At 40.1% G+C, this 19,724-nt stretch overlaps 1 protein-coding gene and 1 long non-coding RNA gene across 2 annotated transcripts; one reads left to right on the top strand and one right to left on the bottom strand.

Moving 5' to 3' along the window:
* Window positions 1-1,188: 1,188 nt before the first annotated feature.
* lsm3 (LSM3 homolog, U6 small nuclear RNA and mRNA degradation associated) lies at window positions 1,189-5,100 on the bottom strand. The gene is made up of 4 exons (XM_004068900.5): window positions 4,946-5,100; window positions 2,060-2,170; window positions 1,881-1,976; window positions 1,189-1,704 (listed from the first exon to the last, which is right to left on the bottom strand). Exons 1-4 carry the CDS (start codon window positions 4,964-4,966, stop codon window positions 1,624-1,626), a joined length of 309 nt encoding a protein of 102 aa, XP_004068948.1. The 5' UTR covers window positions 4,967-5,100; the 3' UTR covers window positions 1,189-1,623.
* Window positions 5,101-5,343: 243 nt separating this feature from the next.
* LOC105354109 (uncharacterized) lies at window positions 5,344-7,879 on the top strand. The gene is made up of 2 exons (XR_908814.4): window positions 5,344-5,461; window positions 6,238-7,879. It is a non-coding gene; the product is annotated as an uncharacterized LOC105354109 (long non-coding RNA).
* The last annotated feature ends 11,845 nt before the right edge of the window (window positions 7,880-19,724 follow it).

Genomic DNA, 19,724 nt, shown 5'->3' with positions numbered 1-19,724 from the left:
GTGCGCTGAACCTTTTTTTCTTCAATGATTTGTGATCTTCACTGGTGTCCATGGATTACATGAAATCTTTCCACCTTTATCCACCTTTGTCATGGTAGGGAGAACAAGTCAATGTAAGGGTTGGGTCATAGGATAGCACAAGGGTTAAAGATCTCAAACTTCTGACTCATACTTACAACTTGAGTAACATGAAAATCACAGTGCTTGGAGGTGGTCTATAACATCCTTGTCCACGATTTTCCTTCTAATCTCCTAAAACAAGTCTTTCCCGCATACTGTGGTTCACAGTATCATCACTGAACAGCAAACTGAATACTGACTGGACTTGAATATTTCTAGGCATACCATCTTCTTCTCCAAACCGGTTTCATTTTGAATCATTATTCCAATGCTGCTCAACTGGTAATGAAAATGGGCTAAATGTCATTAGCTCATTGTCAGTTAATGTTTTTTTTTCAGCTTTTAAGTATCTTAGTGACCATTGACTTTCAAGTTAAGTTCAACTTATTTTGTAATAGCAGTTTTTAAATTAAAGTACAAATCAAGGCCCAACCTAGTCACAAAGCATCCCATGTCAGTTTTTCATCTATTGTCCTTTTGATGTCTGCAGTTGTTTTTTAACTTATACTGCCATCTGGTGGACACAACACACTGCAAAAGGAGGGAAGGCCAAGTTTAGCTTAACCCTTGTGCTATCTTAGATGGGCCCACCCTTACATTGACGTGTTCTCCCTACCATGACAAAGGTGGATCAAGGTGGAAAGATTTCATGTAATCCATGGACACCAGTGAGGTTCACAAATCATTGAAGAAAAAACGTTCAGAGCACTGTCTAGTGGGTTTAGATGACCCAACACCCAATGTTAAAGTGCCTAGAATAGCACAAGGGTTACTCTATTCAGTTTAGTTATCAGCTATTGTATTTTATGTGTGATTTTTGTTTTGGTACAATTGTGAAGCCTGTTGAGACAATTGTGTTGTGATATTGGGCTAATATCAATAACATTGAATCGAACAAAATAAGGATTTGATTACTTTCACTCTTTGGAAGAAAACAGTTGGATTGAAGCCTTTAGTGAAGAGAATTCAAGCGATGCATCTTTATTTTCAATACATTTAATCTGCATGTGTGTTTTTCAGGGAAGGGTTCTGTCAGTGAAGAATGGAATCAAGCAAACAAAATGAAAGTTCTTTTTAACAAGTATTTTAATAAGAAACAACAAATTAAATGTTTACAAACTGAGCACATTTTTAGCTCAAAAAAACATTTTTTTGTAAAAGTTTAAATGAAGATACATTAAACAGAAAATTTCCAGACAGACTCCAAACACGTGTTTGAAGCATCTTCAGACTTTTGCATGAAAAACATGAAACAGAAGCACCAAACCACTTAATCCAAAAGCTCAGTTCTGAAAACATAATTTTCAAACTAAGTTTAAAACTATATAAATTTGGCAATGCTGTTCCTGACTGCAGAAAAACAGAATTGAAAGCTTCTTTTCTTTTGAGGGCAAGCAAAAACAATACTGTGCTTTGAAGAGGAAAATAAAATGACTTAAACACTGTTTCAGTGTATCATCACATCTGCAGCTTCTGTCAGAAGCTCTCAGTGAATTCTGCAGGCTAACCCACTCTGAGGGGCGGAGCTACAAGGACCACGCCATCTCCTCTGACGAACAGCATGGGTATGTTACGCTTTGTAGACTGCAGAGACACAAAAAAACCTCAAACTCAAGAAGAAATACAACATAAAACCGAAGAAGCATAATTTAGAAAAATCCTCGATCCACATTTGTTTGATTCAAATTTGTACATTTGGGCATTTGTACATTTATTTAAGGTAAAATGAATTTGAAAAAATAAATAAAAATAAAACTAACCTTGTAGAGTTCTTCATACGTTTCTTCATCAATCTCCACTGTGGTCACAGTCTCTTCCACATCTCCCAGAATCATGTTAAGATGCTGATCGTACGCCTAAGACACACAAACGCCAACGTGTGAGTGGTGACGAGCACCGACAACGGTGCAGAATGCCGACTGCGATGCGTGTAGCTCACATGGAGGCGGCCGCGAAGCTCGCGGTCATTCCTCATCTTCACGTAGATCCGCTCATCCAGACTGAGCCTGATTAGATCAAGCGGCTCCTCGACCGTGTTGGTGGATGGTTGCTTGAGGACACACAGAAAAACAAAACTTCAGTTTAAAGTCTTTGCCGCTGAGAGTCTGCTGAACCAGAATGAAAATACTACTTTTTTTCCCATCTCAACACAATTTGACAACACAGAAATCAACTTGTGATTCACAGTTTTTAATTCAGCAATCAAAATAAAATGTTGAAACATCCAACCTACATTTAAGACACCAAAAACGACTGTTTTGTGACATTTATATATGTTTAATATAAAAGCATTACTAATCTCATGGGTTTCAGCAAAACAAGTGAAGGCAGATTACATGTATTGGCGTTTGGGTAACCTGTGTGAATGTGTTTGAACTGTTAAATTAAGAGTATAGCATTAAAAATAAAAATAAAAGACAAAAAAAAAACATTTTGGTGACTAAAAATTCTAAACCTTGTGATTAGAATGAAAGTCAGTTTGCTTACTAATCTTTTTTTTTTTTTTTTTTTTTCTAACTTGTTCTGTCCAACTTCTGAGCAAACAGATTAGAGCTGAAGGCTTTTTGTGTTGGACAGGTTTTACTATCACAAAAAGAGGTTATATAGCTTCAAGAAACTAGAGTGTAGATTTGTATAAACCCCTTTTTGTCGTATTATTTTTTATTTATTTGTTACATTTAGTGTGTGTGGGGAGGGAGAGGGGAAGAATGTGAGGGGAGGGTGGAAGAGAGTAAAAGGAAGAAAGGTGAAAAGGTGGGGGATACAAGCACTGATTTGACTAAGTTATTAATTTAAGCTGTAACAATTATACCAGATCTGCTGGAAAGACGAATGTTACATCAAAGGTCAAAATCTGACACTAAGATGAGCGGAAAAAAAACTGTCCATCAATACACTGTAGGTAAGGAGGAGGGATGAAGCAGACAGGGAGCAGTGTGGCAGTGTGCACGTGCACGTGGGGGTGGAGATACATGCATGCTGCCGACGTGAACCGTGTGTTCATAAAGGGAGCCAGATCCTACCCAGCCAGACCAGCCAGACCAGGAGAGGGGAGGAGAGCCCCCCAGGCCAGAAGCCCCCCCAGCATCCGGACCCAGGCAGCCCGGGAGGGGAGGAGGAGGGGACCGCCCACCCCACCAGCCAGGCACAGAGAGGGCCCCCCTACAGGGGCCCCCCCAATGCCCAGAGGCACAAGCGAACCCAGTGTCCGGCCCCCAGGCCACAAGACAGGAGCGCTTAGCCGTACCAGGCGGCAGCCATGGGGGCCACCGGGCGCCGGACACCGAGACAAAGGCCAGGGACGAAGCCAGGGCCCCGGAACCCATGAGCCGGCCACCACCCGACCAGCGCCCCGTCCCCGCAAGCCAGCCCAGGCACGCGACCCTAGCAACCCAGGGATCGCCACGCACCCGCAGCCACAGCCACCCCCCTAAAACCCGACGCACTACAACCCCCCCCCCGCCATAATATCTGACCCCCCCTCCCCAACCCTCTCAGTGCCCTCCCCTCTCTGTGATTGGGAGGGAAAGCCCCAGAGGGTCCCAGCGAGCCAGCCCCCAGGTCGGTCCTACCCATGCACTCACACACACATACTCACAATCATCTGGTTACCCTCCCTACCCCCGCCGCCAAGCAGTAACCCCCCCCCCCCCCCCCCCCCCCCCCCAGCCGGCCAACCCCCAGCGCCGCATGCCCGACCCCTCCCGCAGCCGACAGGACACCCATAAGCCTGGCCGCCCTGAGAGGACCAGGCGGGTGAAGACCGGCCGCCCCCCCCCCCCCGACCCCACCCATGTATGGAGGTGTGGGAGTGCTGTGTGTGTGCTGCAGGTAAAATAGGAGGTCACCAGTGTGGGGGGCTCCACCGCTGCCAAGCCGCAAAGCCCCCCACTCCGGAGTCCCTCTGTGAGTGGTGTGTATTTGCTGTGTGTGTGCTGCTAGCATGCAGTGTGTGTGTCTACAGAGGAAGTTAAAATTGTGGGGGGGCCAGCGAAAGGTGAGCACGGATGTTTCACCGTGCCCCCCTCCACCAGACCCTCTCCACAAGGCCCTAGATGAATCAGAGTGTCTAATATGCAAGTAAAAAGCGGGGAGGAGGGCGGGTGCCAACGAGAACCCAGAGAGGGGCATCCCCAGTGAGCCCCGCCAGCATACCCCTCCCATCCAGATCCCGGGGCCCTATGTGCCTGTGTGCAATATTTGTTTGGGTGAGAGCGGGGAGGAGCGGGCGGATGGGCACAACCGGGGGAGAAGGCTCCCCCGAGCGACCGGCCCCCCAGCCGGCCGCGGTAGGCGCCCCCCCCCCTCCCAGAGCGGCCGGCAGCCAGAAACGCCAAGCGTTTCAGAGAGTAGAAACCTCAAATGTAAAGTTTCAGTCCTCGAGGGCAGGTGTCCTAGTCTGCCTGCTGTTGATTAGCAAAACACACCTGAGGTAACCAGAATCAGAAGAAGGCCGTTTAATGAACACAGCAGAATGCATGCCCTCGACGGCTGGAGCTACAGCTGTTGTTTTCCCCACACATTTTACACAAACTTTCCTTCCTGTATAAACTATTTAGCTGCCTGGTTAGCACTAAAGCAATGAACTGTGTTTCAAACCAAACATTTGCGTTCAATTGAAACACAGGAACACCAAGGCTAATAATTCGGCTAACTCGGTTAGCCGCTTCCACGGCCCCAAACAGGTCAAAAACGTTCCTGTAATAACCTTAAAGCACTTTAAAAATAATGCAGCGTGCAGCGCAGTCTGCACTTTTAGAAGCAAAGTGGGCTTCTGTTCGTTCGTTGTAAGGTTAAACATATAATTAGCGAAAGAACCGCTAACCTGCTCAGCTTCGTCCGCCATACTGTTCGAGCATGCGCGCGTCGATTCCGGTACGCAGGTTGCCAGGTCCGGTGAAATTAAGATTTCAAACGGCAACACACACGTGCGTTTCGAATTATCCCTCGATTTCCAGTTCAACAAAGTTGAATTTTATACAAATAATTAGTTTACAATATATATCTATGCGTACTTTGAGAATGTGAAATGTTTATTATTAAAACTTATGGTATCAACATCCATCCTTAAAAGACTAAATTTAAAGTATGTGTAAATCCATACATAGTCCTTACCTAAAATTTAAATACAACACAAACATCTCCTTGTTGCATCCCTGCCACTTTTAAATTGAAACAACTGAAAAGACTAAACTATAAAGAAAAGAAATTCACCTTTCTCTCGACGCGTTGCGTGTATGTTCAAACCTGGCAACGTTATCCAGTACCGTCCTTTAGCGTTTTCCAGAGCTTTCTGTCCTCACAGGACACTGTCGTGTCATCCGCGCAGAGCAGCGAGAAGGTAAATTAATTCATAAATATCTGTTCATTTTGAGGTATTTGTCCTGTCTACACTAATATTCCAGAGCGTTTTGAGTGGTAGTAAAGCTGTTATTGGGAATTCAGTGTCTAACGGGTCTGTTTAGAAATATTCCGTATGCGAAATGTTAATGTAAACGAGAAATGAAATGTAAATAGTTACACATAATGAAGCTTTCCGTTAGTGAGAAAACCGTTAAAATTCTTTTAAGAGAGAATATATTCCTAAAATGTAATCTGCAGTTTATTCAAATATTTATTTTTAATGATTACACTAAATAATTAATCGATTTATTAATTGAAACTAACAGACCAAAAAAGGCTATTTTATGTTCATTGATTACTCTTTTCAAAGTCTTGCATTTAAAGATAAGAAATCGTTTTAATAACAGTCTAAAATTATAATAGGTGGACTTAAAAAGCAGAAAAACGAAATAAATTGCTTTTCAATTATTATTTTTTTTATTAAAAATAACAATTTCTTGTATACAGGATACCAACCAAGTGTTGGAAAATAAAAAGCAAAATGCTATTTAAGTAAAGATAAAATGATGCAGCGGTTGTGATTTATTGCGTCATTATTTTATTTTGGGGAAAAAACTATATTTATTGAACATCACTAGTTTAGACTGGTTAATGTAACTAAATGGGTTGCAGACGTTCTGTTTGTGATGTCATACACAGCCTCTGGTCCTGTGAGGCTGCTATTCTCCGCGTTGTGTTTGTAGGGTTACAGGTGTGCGCCTCCTCTCTTCTCAGGACGATCCAGTTCTTCATACTGGATTTGTCAGTGGGAGGGGAGGCAGATCAGAGCAGTGGTACTGCCCATTCCACCCTCAGCTACATCATGGCTTTGTGATGGAAGAGATCCTGCAACAAGCTCAGACAGCACCGCAAACAGGCTCCACGCTCAGTTCACACTGTTTCCTGTTTATACTGCTCTTCACTGAGAATCAGTGAGAATTTCAGGTGGACTAACACTGTTTTTCTGCTTGCTCAGCAGCTCAGGGCAAATGGGTAATTGGTGAGAAGATGGCTCTGAAGAACAGGAAGAAGCTCTTAGAAACCTCTGCTGCTCACCCCAGACAATCTACCGTACATTTGACTCCATAATACACTTCCTTAGGCTGCTGTGATTGCTCCGCCCACTTTTCAGTTGAGATTAAGCAATTGGTGAAGAGGCTTAGGGTTTGATTCCCCAAGCTGTGGGATCAGTCACACTCCAGCTTGGTACAAAATAAAACCTAAACCAAACTGCAAGCAGTTTTCTTTACATCACATATCATTTCTTCTATACACACTAGCAAACAGTAGGTGTTTACTGTCACCTACACCAATGCCTCTCAAATAGTGGGGCGCGCCCCCTGTGATGCCAAGGGGGGGGGCGAAACATTTTCATTTTCCTAGGGGGGGGGGCCTTGCTAAAAACAGTTGAGAAGCACTGACCTACACCAACAGGCTTTAGCGTGGCTTTGTGTGCATTTTTTAGTTGACGTTTCAACACTAGTTCAGTGGGTGGGCGTTTAGTACGTAGAGCCCGAAAACAGACAATAATCATTGAAACTTGTGTAGCTATGCGGGAATGCGACACTTTTGAACACCCAAAACACACATTTAAGGATGTTTACATAGACTTTTCATTAGAAATAGTCGCTCGAATGCGATCATTTCCTTGCAGTGCGAAAACAACACATCTTGAAGGTGGTAGAAAATGTATTTCAGCTAACCGTCCTAGAGGGAGGATGTCCAAAAAAAACGGGACTGGTTCTAAAACGGAACCTGGAGGAATACCATATGAAAGCTGTGCTGTTTTAGAAAATAAATGAATTGCAGAAACAGAAACCTCTGTCAATGCAGTATGATAAAAACCAGAAAATCCAACAAGATTTGCAAGTCTCTCTGTCTCCATAATATGTGAGGATAAGGTCTAATGAACCATGACGAAGCATTTTTCATAGTCAGGGGCAAATATATAGTCTCATTTAAAGATCTTATTAAAGCGCTTTCATTTGGAGAAGAATACAGCTTCATTTTCTGCGACAGGGCAAAGACGTCCTGACTCCTCAGTGGATTAAAACACAACCGCATATTTGGTGAAGATGCGGCACCAACAAACTGAACAGATGAAGCAGCTGGAGAGATGCTGGTAATGTGGTTTTTACAGAAAAAAGGTTTCTCTTCGTGACAAAAACAAACCCGCCTCTATTTGCGTTTGCAAAGAAGTGATTTCTCACATGTTACAGTCATTGTCTACCAGACCAAAACATGTATCCAACCAGAAAGATGTTTGTTTGACTGAAGACAAGTTATCAATGATGAAGAATGACCCATGGCTCACAACTTGATCCAAAAAGAAAACAATCCAAATTTATTTGAATAAACTGGAACTTATTCAGCTGCAGTGATGTGTGTTTATTTAGTATGATATGAAAAAGAATGTCTTTCTCTGTTTGATTCAGTTACACTCATAGCCACATGAACGCAGACTGGGATCACACCACTGGGAGCTTTCCATGAACTGTTTTATTTAAATAAAAGACCTGAAGGGAGGGAGTATGTTGTACGTGTGACTTCTTAAAATGATTTTTTGGGTGTCTGACTCCTTTTTTTTATTTAGATGTTAGTTTTGACATAATTATTGAAACTAGGTTTGGAGAAATCTGATGAAAACTGAGACTGATCACCCTAAAATATTGGAAGGCTTGCCCTTTTAAACATTTTTAACTCAATAGGAAAGTGATAAAGGGTAGGATCAGGATTGATTTCATAGCATTTTGCATTCAGATGTAATGTTTACTTGCTGACAAACAGCCAAAGGTGTGGAGGAGACAGCTTTGCCCTTGTGTCTGTCATCCCCTCTACATCACGAGTGGCTGCGCTTCTCCCCTGCAGCGGACTCTGCAGCTCAGGTCAGTCGTCCTCAAACCTGCGCATACGCCCTCCCACATGCACAGTTTGTCTGAAAGCAGACGATCTGATGCTCACAAAGTCTTGCCTTTTTTTTTTTTTGCTGTTTCTAGGAAGTTTTCACAGCTTTTCAGAACGCTGCTGGCAGGTCAGAGTGAAGGTTGCTTTTGTAAATGAGGTACAAGGGTTATAAAAAGAACCTGCTCTGACCAATGATTGATGAGATCTAATTAAACACGACTTATTTCTTTTTGCGAAGGACACCAGGTCGCCTGCAGCTGCATTCAGCAGTTTAGTTAAGCATTTCAGGTTGAACTGCAACAGAGCTGGACTGAGAATATAGCAAGATGGATAAAAACCCTTCAGGGTTTGTTTTTTTGTAGCTGGGGCCTCTTGAGGCACGCTGGGGTTCAGTGTCTTGCCCAAGGACACTTCGACACATGGGCGTGCAAGGTGGGAATCAAACCTGCAATCTTGCATCTTGCTGTCTTCCTCTTTCAGAAAGAGGAGATGTTTATCAGAGTCCCTCTGGTGGAGTGAGCTGAGTTAGTCTACCTGTTTCCATGACAAACTGGAAGTTTGATACACAAAGAGAAAAGGAAGATCGGGTACAACTACACAGAAATGATAAAATGAGACATTAGGATCAGTCAGAAGTTCCACTGACCTTTGATTTTTAAAGAGAGTCACAATACTGCCCCAATAGACAGAATCTGATTTGATTTGATAAGTTATGTTTTAGCTTTAGATTTATGGGGTCAAATTAGGATCAGCTTAAAGAAAAATAAAACAGATAATGTGAACATAGTTTTAAACTCGAAAATACACATTGTAAGCTTTTAGGAATTATTGAATATTTGAAAAATACAACTGTAAATTTGAAAAATGTATATTTTAAACTGGAAAGAAATTTAAAAATGGGGGGGGGGGGGGATTTAAAACTTGAGGGAAAAATAACTTTTAACCTAAAATTGTTACCAAAGGAAAACTAATACGGTATTTATTTGTAACAGCTGCTGTGTTGCAGTTTCACACTTGTTGATGTTGGTTTTTTGTTTGTTTCCTTTTTTACTTTCAATCCTCAGTTTATAGTTTCAATTAATTTGTTAACAGCTTTAGCTTTAATGTTTTTATACATTCAAATTTCATATTTACTTTTCTATTTGAAAAATTGTAATATTTCTTTCTAGCTTAAGATATATTTTTTATCAAATTCACAATTTTACTTTTCCAATTTTCAATTATTAGTTAAGTTTACAATGTGGACTTTCAAGTTTAGAACGATTTTCCATTTTTTTTTTTATAATTACATGGTCTTGTTTTCAAATGTTATTTTTTTCATTTGTTTTGCACATTTACAATCTGTTGTTTTTTTCACTTTAAAATAATCCTAATTTGACTACACATAGATGATCCAAGAAACAGTGCAAAAAAATGAAAATTTAGACCCATTTCAAAACCAACATTTGTGAAAAAAATAGAAAACATGGCACAATCTCTTACCCATTAACAAAATTATTTTTCTGGACAAGCTTCTTGATTTTTTTTCCCACATTGTTGTCCAGAAAATGCCTCAATAAAAACATGTAAGCACTAGAAACCTATAGAGCAAGCTCCAAGATGAAGGTTAGGAAAGCTAAGCTGGGTTTTCTTGTGAGTTTAGATCTTTATTTGTGCTTGTTGGATCATTTTTATACACAATTCTGCTCATAAGCTGTCGTGGAGAGGATTAGTTCTGCAGATGAGTTACATTCACCATGTAACCCCATGTGGCCCTGCAGATAACAAAGGAATATACAAAAATAAAAAACAAATATAGTATCTGTGACCATCAAAATGGCAGCAGATGGTATGCTTTGAGGAAAAAAACTCAATTTTATCTTTACAGTAATTTTGGGCTTTGGTGATGAGCCTGACGGAAAATCATTTTCCTCCAAATGAATGACATAACACCTTTGAAAGATGTTGGCTCCCAAATGCTACTTCCTGTTGACAGGGTCCTGCAAATCCTAAAAATATCCTGTTCCCTCCTGTGTGATGCAACACCAACAGTTGTCTGCATACAAGTGCCATAGTTTGGGTTCAGTCTGTGTGCAGCCTCACAGATGTAACTCGGTCTGTTCCCTTATGTCGCCTTCTGCTCAAACACGGAGAAGCCAGAATGCCGCTGACCCACACCTTTAAAACTAGGACAAAATGAACCAGAGTTTACTGTCAGGATTCCTAGACTATAAGAAACTTTTCCTACTAAACCATAAAAAAACAGCATGAGACTTGAAAAATTGTCGTATTTTTTGAATGCAAGAAACATTTTGTCAACAAAGTTTTTCAGCAGAAAAATAATTTCCGTTTGAGAAAACATGCCTTAGTAACAACAATTTTTTCTTTAAAAAATAATTATTGGTCAGATCATCTTATTTGGTAGAATTTTTTACTTATTTCTAGGGGGCCTGTTTTTGCAGTGTGGTTGCAGGAAGCCAAGATTTGGTAAATTACTATTTTAATCTAGTTTAGTTTAGTTGCAAAATGAAACAATCTTTATGGCTTCACTTTTCAGTTATTACCAGTTTAGAGGAGACCTGTACTTTTTGGCAAGGTTCCTTTCAATAAATAGAAAGCAAAAAAAAACTTTTTATTTGATTTTTAAATTTAAAACAGAAACTGTAAAGAAAACAAAAGGTTATTTTCTTTGTTTCATTTTGTTTGTAAAAAAAAAAAATAAAAGATTTCAAGTAATCAAAACAAAAAAACACTTTTTACTTATTTGACTGAACCAGAAGTTTTTGCTCACAACCATGGCCAATCGAACCGGGGTAAGGCAGGTCTTTGTACTCGTCTCTGGTGTTTGGATGGATCAGTTGCTTCGCAATATCACTCACTCACACATGATTTTAAAATCACAGACGAGCTGACTCATGTCTTGCTGAAATTTAAAGAAACAAGTACTTCATTTTTTGGAAATGAAAATACATAGATTTTTCAAATTTGTTAATGCTACAGTTTGTTTTATATCATAAAGAAAAACTTAAAACAAAGTACAGTAAATTCTTCAGTTTCCTTTTCAAACATAAATTTGATGTGCCACAGGATTAAAGAATGCGCGCTCATTAAATACAACAACGATTCAAATATTTCACTCCTTCATTTATTATTCAAAAAAATATATGTTAGTTCATAAAAACTGTCACTGCTGATCCCATTCACTAGATCTCAGATTCTGTTTCTGGTCTGGTTCCTCTGGTTCTAGGGCAGAAGTAGTTGTAATTGCCTACAGTGACCGCTTTGGGGCAGTACTGTAGAGTTTCTCTGCAGCATTCCCCCATCTTTCAGCTCCACTTTCTATTTAGGGTCAAGATGGTTGCTGGAGCCTATCCCAGCCTCTTCAGGATAAACGGTGCCAACCACTGTGTGTTATATGTAACTGTCATGTAACTTAAATATAATGCATTAAATTGGTGTCACACTCATCCCTGTTACTATCATTGTAATCAACAGCATTATCGTTATAAGTCACAAAAAGATTGTAGAGAAAAATTGGGGTATCCTTTATGGGGTCACCAACGCAGTGCCTGCGGGTGCACAATCTTCCGCGAGGACCACTTTAAAAGCATGCTCTTAAAAGACCATAGATCACAATGGCATTCAATCAAATTTTTTAAAGTGTCTGTCATGTTTGGAACAAATTAAGGATGCAACCTTGGATTACCCTCCCCGCTCCATGCTGATTTTCAAACGTTTGAGCAGATAAACATAAATAAATCAATGTTTCCTGTTGATACATTTTTTCCTTGTCATTACTGTCATGTAAATCATTTATTAGAATTATTGAAAAAAAATTACTATAGATATGTGAGCAATCAATTCATAGTGTTAAAATACCTACTGTTAAACGTCATTATCATTTTGTTAATATGCTAGTCTGTGGTTTGTTTTTGGGGAAATTTGCAGGACAGGTCCTGCTGTGTACCCCTTTGCATTACTCAAACCCCATAAAATAGGTTGGTGATCCCTGCTCTATACCTTCCCCTATGGAGTGGACTGTCTAAAGCAGGTTTCAAAATCAAAAATTGTTTTGCACACTATCCCTGTGGCGTTTATAATTTTTATCTTAATGATCAGGATTATACTTAAACCAGAAATCTAACAGCTAAACAACTGCTCTGGTGCTGCAAGACTGACAGAATCCTTTTGATGATTTGCACACACATGAATGTGTGACACAAATCTTTGTTGCGTTGCCTGTTGAGTCACATGACAGGGAAGATTATACTGGAGATGACAATAGCAAGATGGTAAACCATTATAATCGGCTTTTCTAACTGCAGGAAATAAGGACAATCTGCTGGGTTTTACATTCACACGCAAACACACACTCGACAAAGATGAGGTGTGTGTGCGCTTTAGTGTTTTTGTCAAGACACAAGACTGGAGTTGATTGATCCTTTTGCGGGAACACACAAACAATGCAAGTCTGGAAATGATGTGCATACTGACAATGTCTCTGCAACACGCATACACATTCACTGTGTGCTGTGTGACTCAACGGTGTCATAGTTGGAGTTGAAAGGGAACGGAGCGACGACGGCACAACTAAAGAACGCCTGTCAGGTTTATATTTATCTCTGACTGCTTCTTCTTGAGCTCTGAAAAGAACTTCTTGCTCTGATCTGTTGCTGTCCCACTTCCCTCTCCATCCTTTGGCAAAATTAAAAATAAAACTTCAAAAGCTGTGACAATAAAAAAAAAAAGGAGCTGGAGGAAAACAGGACGCTGGAACATCTAGACGTCCTCTTTGCCAGCCGTTTGCATCTGAAAATCGTTTCATAATTAAGTTACCTTAAACTAAGATGTTGCTCCAGTGCTCAGGCAGAACACATACAGAATATCTAGTGACACACAGTTTATTTAATTTTGTATTTGTCACTTTTATCAGCTGACAGCTGTACAAGAAAAACACATCTTAAAATAAACTGGGCACATATGTTATATTAGATTACTCCTTTAAATCAAATTTCCTTTTCTTGCCAAACAGCATGTACACAGCAGAAAAAAAATTACAGATGAAGTAAACAACTACATCAAAGTCAGCTGTTGATGATGTTACAAAGCAATTTTCACTTACTGGCACTGTATTTACACAAAGGCAGTTCAAAGGGTATGCCCTACAGTTATACAGGATGTTTGGAACAAAATGAATGAAAAAAAATTCTATTGAAACAAAAACAATATATGTGGAGTTGTGATTCTTGATTCTTAAAGCTGATCGTCACCTGCAGATATCTGGAGAACTTGTGAGGGTCCCAGATTCCTAAGAGTCTCTTTTTGGATGAGTAGACAAAAAAAATTAATGAATATTAATTAAACTAAATTTTAACAAAGAATTAACTATTCACATGTACCGGTAATTTTCTAAATATGTGCAATATGTGAAAGGTTAGGTCAATACGTGCGACCAACACCATAATTTAGCGCTGGACACACTCCAAATTTGTGCAGGGAATGTAGCAATGAGCTTCTGGCTGAGCAGCCAAGATGAAATTCCATCAGTTCTTGTGCTTGGTCGCACAAATACGTGTAAATAACATCTGCCTTTAACAAATTCAAACATTTCAATAGCCTTGAGTCGCATTTATCTCCAAGGGGTTTGTTTTGAAAGCTGAAAAGTCTCTTTGTCAACCAAACAGCAGAACCTTTGTAAGTATAAAGTATAAATCTGATGTTTTGTTTGTCACTGAATGCATATAAAAATGTATAATCCAAAAATGGCAATACTTTGTTTATTATTGTATTTGTCTGATGATTGAATAGACCTGCTGAAGTCTTCCATGTGTTACTTTGATTTTTTTAAACATTTTACTTCATAAACACCCTGTAGCTGCTAAAATGTTTTCTTTTTTATTTGCTTGAATCTAAAAATCAAGCTTTGGTCCAAAGGAGTTGGTGGGCTCACTGCTGTTTTACAGATACATTGTTCAATAAACATGATGGTGTCCAGTAATGCTTCATTTAGAGGAAACCATATTAACTGGAACCAATAATTAAATAAACTTGAAGCTCAGGATAAAGCTGCAAATAAGTACACATGGCGTTATTTAGTCTAGCTGATATACTGTGTGTGTATTTGTAACTAAACCCAACAGAATACAGTACATATATTTGAACAATGTGCTCCTATTTGTGAACATTAGTGCCATTTTTAAAAAATTGCTAGTGTTGCAGCACTCTTCGTGTAACTAATAAATAAAAGGGACAAATGCAGCTTGTGAGAGTGGGTGTTCATTTGCAGCAGTTTCCTTTGCAGATCAAGACTGAGCAGGAAACAGAGCCAGGGAGCAGCTGTTCTTTTGAGCAGAGATGGATCAGAACACACTATCCATTGCCACGACGACGCAGTGATGTCATCTCCATCACAGACAGAGCCGCTCTCTCTTCTCTCACACTGATACCAATCTGTCTATGAAATTTAGAGAGCATGTCTGTGTGTGAGAGTCTGTTCAGTCTGTGTGCAGTAAACTTAGCGCAAAAAAGGAAGAACGGATATTGATGTCTGGTAGATTATTTCATCACAGTAACAATGATCCTTGGCAGTAAATCTTATTCTGTTGATAAGCCTGTTTTCCATGCCTTGAAATGGTGCCGCATCTGTAGGGAATATTGTGGGATGAGTAACACAGGTACGTATTTGGGTTGTGGATATGTTTGTTGTGCCTGCCTGGCACCTGATTTCTCCTTAATGATCAGTGTGAGAAGGTCATCTTCTCCGTATGAGGAGGATCTGGGGGTCTTGGCAGTGGCAGGTCGGACACTCACCGGAACACAGGTGTCTGCTTCATTTTCACGAAGACAGGCATTTATGTTTACATGCGTTTGTTTCAGTGGTTTTCAAGAAATCCTGCTTTATCTGTAACTGATTACCTGGATCAGGTGTGTTTAACCAATAAAGAGCTTTAATGGCAGGTTGGTTGGAAAACACGTTTGACACCAGCCCTTGAGGCCTGGATTCTGACACCCTTGATTTACAGTACATTTTAGCAATGATGATAAACCTCAAGCAACTTTCATTGCCTGTACGCTTCTTTTTCTGCGCTCAATTTTTCTTTTGGTTATGACAAAAAATTGTAGCCCCAGGCATCTTTCTCCTCTACCAAGCATATCCAAAGTGCATCCCATGGATCAAATTGCAGCCCATGGGCAATTTTAATGTGGTCTCCTGCCCCATTGAAGGATTGTTGGAAGGAACATGAAATAGATGCATTTACCAGAAGATGGCAGCAACACTGCAACTGCATTTAAAGGTTACTGTCCCACTAGCTAAATGCTAGCTGCATGTGCAACAACGCGATGAACGTTGAACGAAGGGCGACACAAAAACGAGAGACGGGATTTTGTTTGGAAAATATTCTCGTTTCCAACAGCATTTTTGAAGTTAATCTAGATCTTTTGATGGCAACGGATTGAAATATTCTGCTTCCAGAAACAACAAAAAACATGTAACTCATCAAAAAGAGTCCCAACCTTTGGGCTGTAGAGGGTGTCCAAAAGTCTCATTATGTACATGCAACTATGACCCTCTAACTGTTTAACTTCTGTATTAGAATTTCCTGAAAGTTTCTCTTTTCCTCTGACAGTGGTTTTTCATTGACTTTATGAGCTTCATGTTCCCCACAAGTTGTTTGTTATTACCGTAGTGCGGTGGGATCTGCTGCCATCCAAGTGTGAAGCATGAATGTGTTGAAATGGCTAGCAAACTTGAAAAAAGTGTTACATGAATTCATGATATTTTCCGTTGACACTCAGCTCTGCTGCTCATGCCTCAAATGCAACAAAGAGGTAATCTAAGATGATTTTTAACATGGTGTGTTTAATTGTCAGCACACATCTATAAATTCTACACAAAACGGATCCTGATTACGATTGATGATGAAGTCATTTAGTCGATAGGTTTTTCAGTGAGAGTCAGTCAGGATGGGGGTACGTAACTGTGTGTCACACGCTGTTTTTTTCTCTCTCTACTAGAACTGGCACTGTGTTCTGGCAGAAGAATCAAGCAGGATCGAGATCTCACTTCTGACTCACCTTCATATGCTGAAAAGTAGACAAAAATACCCTGTAAGGAGACAAATGTAACGCACAGAAATACTTAGATCTGTGGGTGAGCTTGGTCACACTTGAACTATGCCTCAGTAGAAAGAAAAATGACGGTTATTGAGACGCATATTCTCCTTTTAGTTCTTTTTGTAAGGATGAACAAAATGAACTTAGTACTCAAAGAAAAAAATTACACTTCATGTAGGAATTCATCAGCTCATTTAGGGGTAGCTGAAAACCCTTCTTTAACATGGTTGTAGTTGTCTTTTCATCCGTGTGTAGATTGGTACTTTACATTTTTCATGTTTTGAATTGTTTCAGCAAAGAAAACAAGCATCCACCAGTATTTCAGAAAGACTTCTGCTGATGGATGAAACATGAGAAAAACAAATAGTTTCTTCACACCATTTGTTTTTGTAATAGAAGGACATTTCTGGAAGTCCCAACTGCATTGGAACAAAAAGTCCTGGCACAAGATAATGATTTACTTATGCATAATGTATTAAAAAAAAACTAAATGAAAGGAAAGTAAGGCCTGAGAAAACAAAGCCATGAAAGGGGGGAGGCTTGAGTATCATCTGGGGGGGTCCTAACCAGGTAAAAGGGGAGAGAGGCTGTGGAGACCGAGTCCTGGTGGATTTGTTCACCTCCATTGTCAACAGAATTATACACAGCTTGGGCTCTAGCTGGGTCCTGTTGGAGGAGTGACCCCCAAACCTAGGGGAGCATAATGGAAAAGGGATGTGCAGTGTGTGATGCAATGGGCTGAGCATCCTTTATTGTTTTATTTTCTTCTTCTTTAGTACTCTGAGAAGTAGTGTGGATATTTTCAATATGCTGTTTTGGTTTTTTAGACCCAAATTCTGGCATGATTAGGGCCGTGTCTGTCATTTGGCAGGTGAGTGGACCTATGGGTGGTCCCAATAAAGTTTCAAACTTGACTTTGTCCCTCCCTATTTCTATTTTCTTTTAGTTTGCTAGATTAAAGTCAATATGCTCTCCCCAGGTCAGGCTTCATTTTGAAGGTGCCAAATCCAAGTCAGATATTATGCTCAAATATGTGGAATAGTGGAAGCCACAGTGTACTTTAAATCCTTCCTTCAATTCTGTTTTTTTGCATTGTGCAAGTGATTTTTTGATCACCTGAAAAACATGCTGTTTTGCAAATTGTGCAATTTTGAATTCTACATTTGGGTTCTTATTAAACAATGCCCTCGATCTATCTGTCAGGCATCCTTAATCATGTTTGATCATTTTAGCATTTTTCTTGTGTTGAAGAATTTATTTTTAAATAAATTTAACCAAATTGCCGACACGCTGCTTCTTGTCTCGTGGTAAAGTTTTTCTGTTGAAAACAGCAAACAGTGTTTCATTATTACGGTGATCATCATTTCCGAGCCTCTGATGCACAAAACTGAAAGCTTCTCTTCTGACAGAGACAAGTATAAATACTGGGTCTATTTTTGTGCGAGCCTGTCGTGCACAGCAGGCAGTGGAAGCATACACAGAAGCAGCATTGGGCACGAGGCCCAAAACCTTCAGTGTGCACATATAAGCATTTCAGAAACCTGAGCTGGTGATTGGCCTCTTCTGCGGTTATTTTTGTCAGCAGGAACTCAGCTTTGTCTGGCCTTTTATCAAAAATTGTTTCAGTAAATGATTTAGATATCAAAAGAGGAAAAAAAACTCCATCAGTTTGTTACTGTGGGGCCTCAAATTCAAAGAAATAAAAGGAATTTGATTGAAATGTATCATGTGATGAGAACAGACATAACTTGAATGTGGATTCATGATAGTTTGAGTTTATTTTTAATTGCTTCTCAATTTAGGCTGCCATCTACAAGTCTAGTCTCCGTTTTTTTTGGTCTTTCAACCACAATTCATGATACCTTAACATGATGCTGAATGGAACTCATTATCCCTCAGTATGACAGTGACCCTTTCACAGCTTCGTCTTTCAACAAGAAATCCAGAGGGTTTTATTTTCATTTAGCTTAATTTTATCGATTTCAAACATGTAAAAAAACAATCCCGTATAAATCAAAATACTGATCACAATAATCAATCATTAAGTAATGTAATCCATTTCAGCTAAGGCTTCAATAAGGCTTCTTTTGAGAGAAGTCAGGAAAATGACATGTTTAAAAAGAAGACAGGCAGAAGGTGTAGCTTATTAAAGCCTCCTCCTTCATACCCATTCAGCTTTGATACAAAAAAAAGGAATGCATTCAGTGCTTTGCTGGAACATACCTGACTGCTTTCTGTCCCGATGGGGAACTCTGGTACTAGAAGTCATTCCTCTCCGCCTGAGAATTCAGTTTCACAACAACAGCTTGCCCTTGCCCTCGTTGTTCTTGCTTGTTTTGTATCCCCTTTTTCTTTTCTCACTGTCTTTGCCCTCTCATTTTTAAACCTTGTCACCCCCAACTCCGTCATTTCTCCTCCAGCAGGTCTGAATAGAAGAGACATACCACACACCCATTAAGGGAGAGCTGCCATGCAAGGCAGTCTGAACACCAGGAACAATGGGAAGTTCATTCATCAGCCAGGAACACTTCGACACAAGGGCAGGGTTGGGTTGACCGCTCCACCTCTGTGCCATAGTCACTTTAAGATGTATTTATGCTGTTCCTGCTTCCAGCTCATTTCATAGAAAGAACAAGGGTCCATGGGGGGCTTTTTTATTGTCTTGCAGCTGGTACATGGTAATTGCACAACTTTCTTTAAATGATAACAGCTAACGTACAATTTTTTTTTCCATTGTTAAGAATTGTGCCATCACAAACACACAGTGCAGCTGTTACGGCTGCAGATGTTCAGACATGTCAACAAGCGCCAGTGGGTCTTTCTATGCACAGACTTCAGGAAAGGACCTTCACACTGCTAATTTGAGGCCTCTAAAAATAAGTGTCCATGCATGAAATCAGTCATTTGTCATTCCATTAAATCAGTCCTTTATATACAAAGTTAGCTCATGCACATTTACAGTGTGTTGACCCCTCCCCGTGTAGAGCCGATTGACTCAAGCCATAAGCTTGTTTGTCAGTAGAGGGTGAGCTCGGAGAGCACTGTAGCTAAAAACACTGGACACCTGTTCCCTGGACTCGGCTCGGAGAAATTCCACCCTCAGAGTGTGTATGTGTTACTCTCAGTGACAAGAATGTTGACACGGGACTTTTCCCACATGGACATCTTGCACCATCATTTCCTTTATGACTTTCCTGTATTTAAAGGCTATGAGGATGCTGGGG

Source organism: Oryzias latipes, chromosome 5, assembly GCF_053564925.1.
Source record: "Oryzias latipes strain Hd-rR chromosome 5, Olatipes_Hd-rR_3.1".
Classification (NCBI taxonomy): domain Eukaryota; kingdom Metazoa; phylum Chordata; class Actinopteri; order Beloniformes; family Adrianichthyidae; genus Oryzias; species Oryzias latipes.
The sequence above is the reverse complement of the archived record's forward strand: the minus strand, read 5'-3'. Positions and strand labels throughout refer to the sequence as shown.

Excerpts from the sequence above, each read along its gene's own strand:
- lsm3 (XM_004068900.5), bottom strand. The coding sequence starts at position 4,966 with ATGGCGGACGAAGCTGAGCAG. Across the intron at positions 2,171-4,945 it reads TGGCGGACGAAGCTGAGCAG|CAACCATCCACCAACACGGT; the intron begins GTTAGCGGTTCT and ends TGTGTCCTCAAG. Across the intron at positions 1,705-1,880 it reads CGTATGAAGAACTCTACAAG|TCTACAAAGCGTAACATACC; the intron begins GTTAGTTTTATT and ends GTGTCTCTGCAG.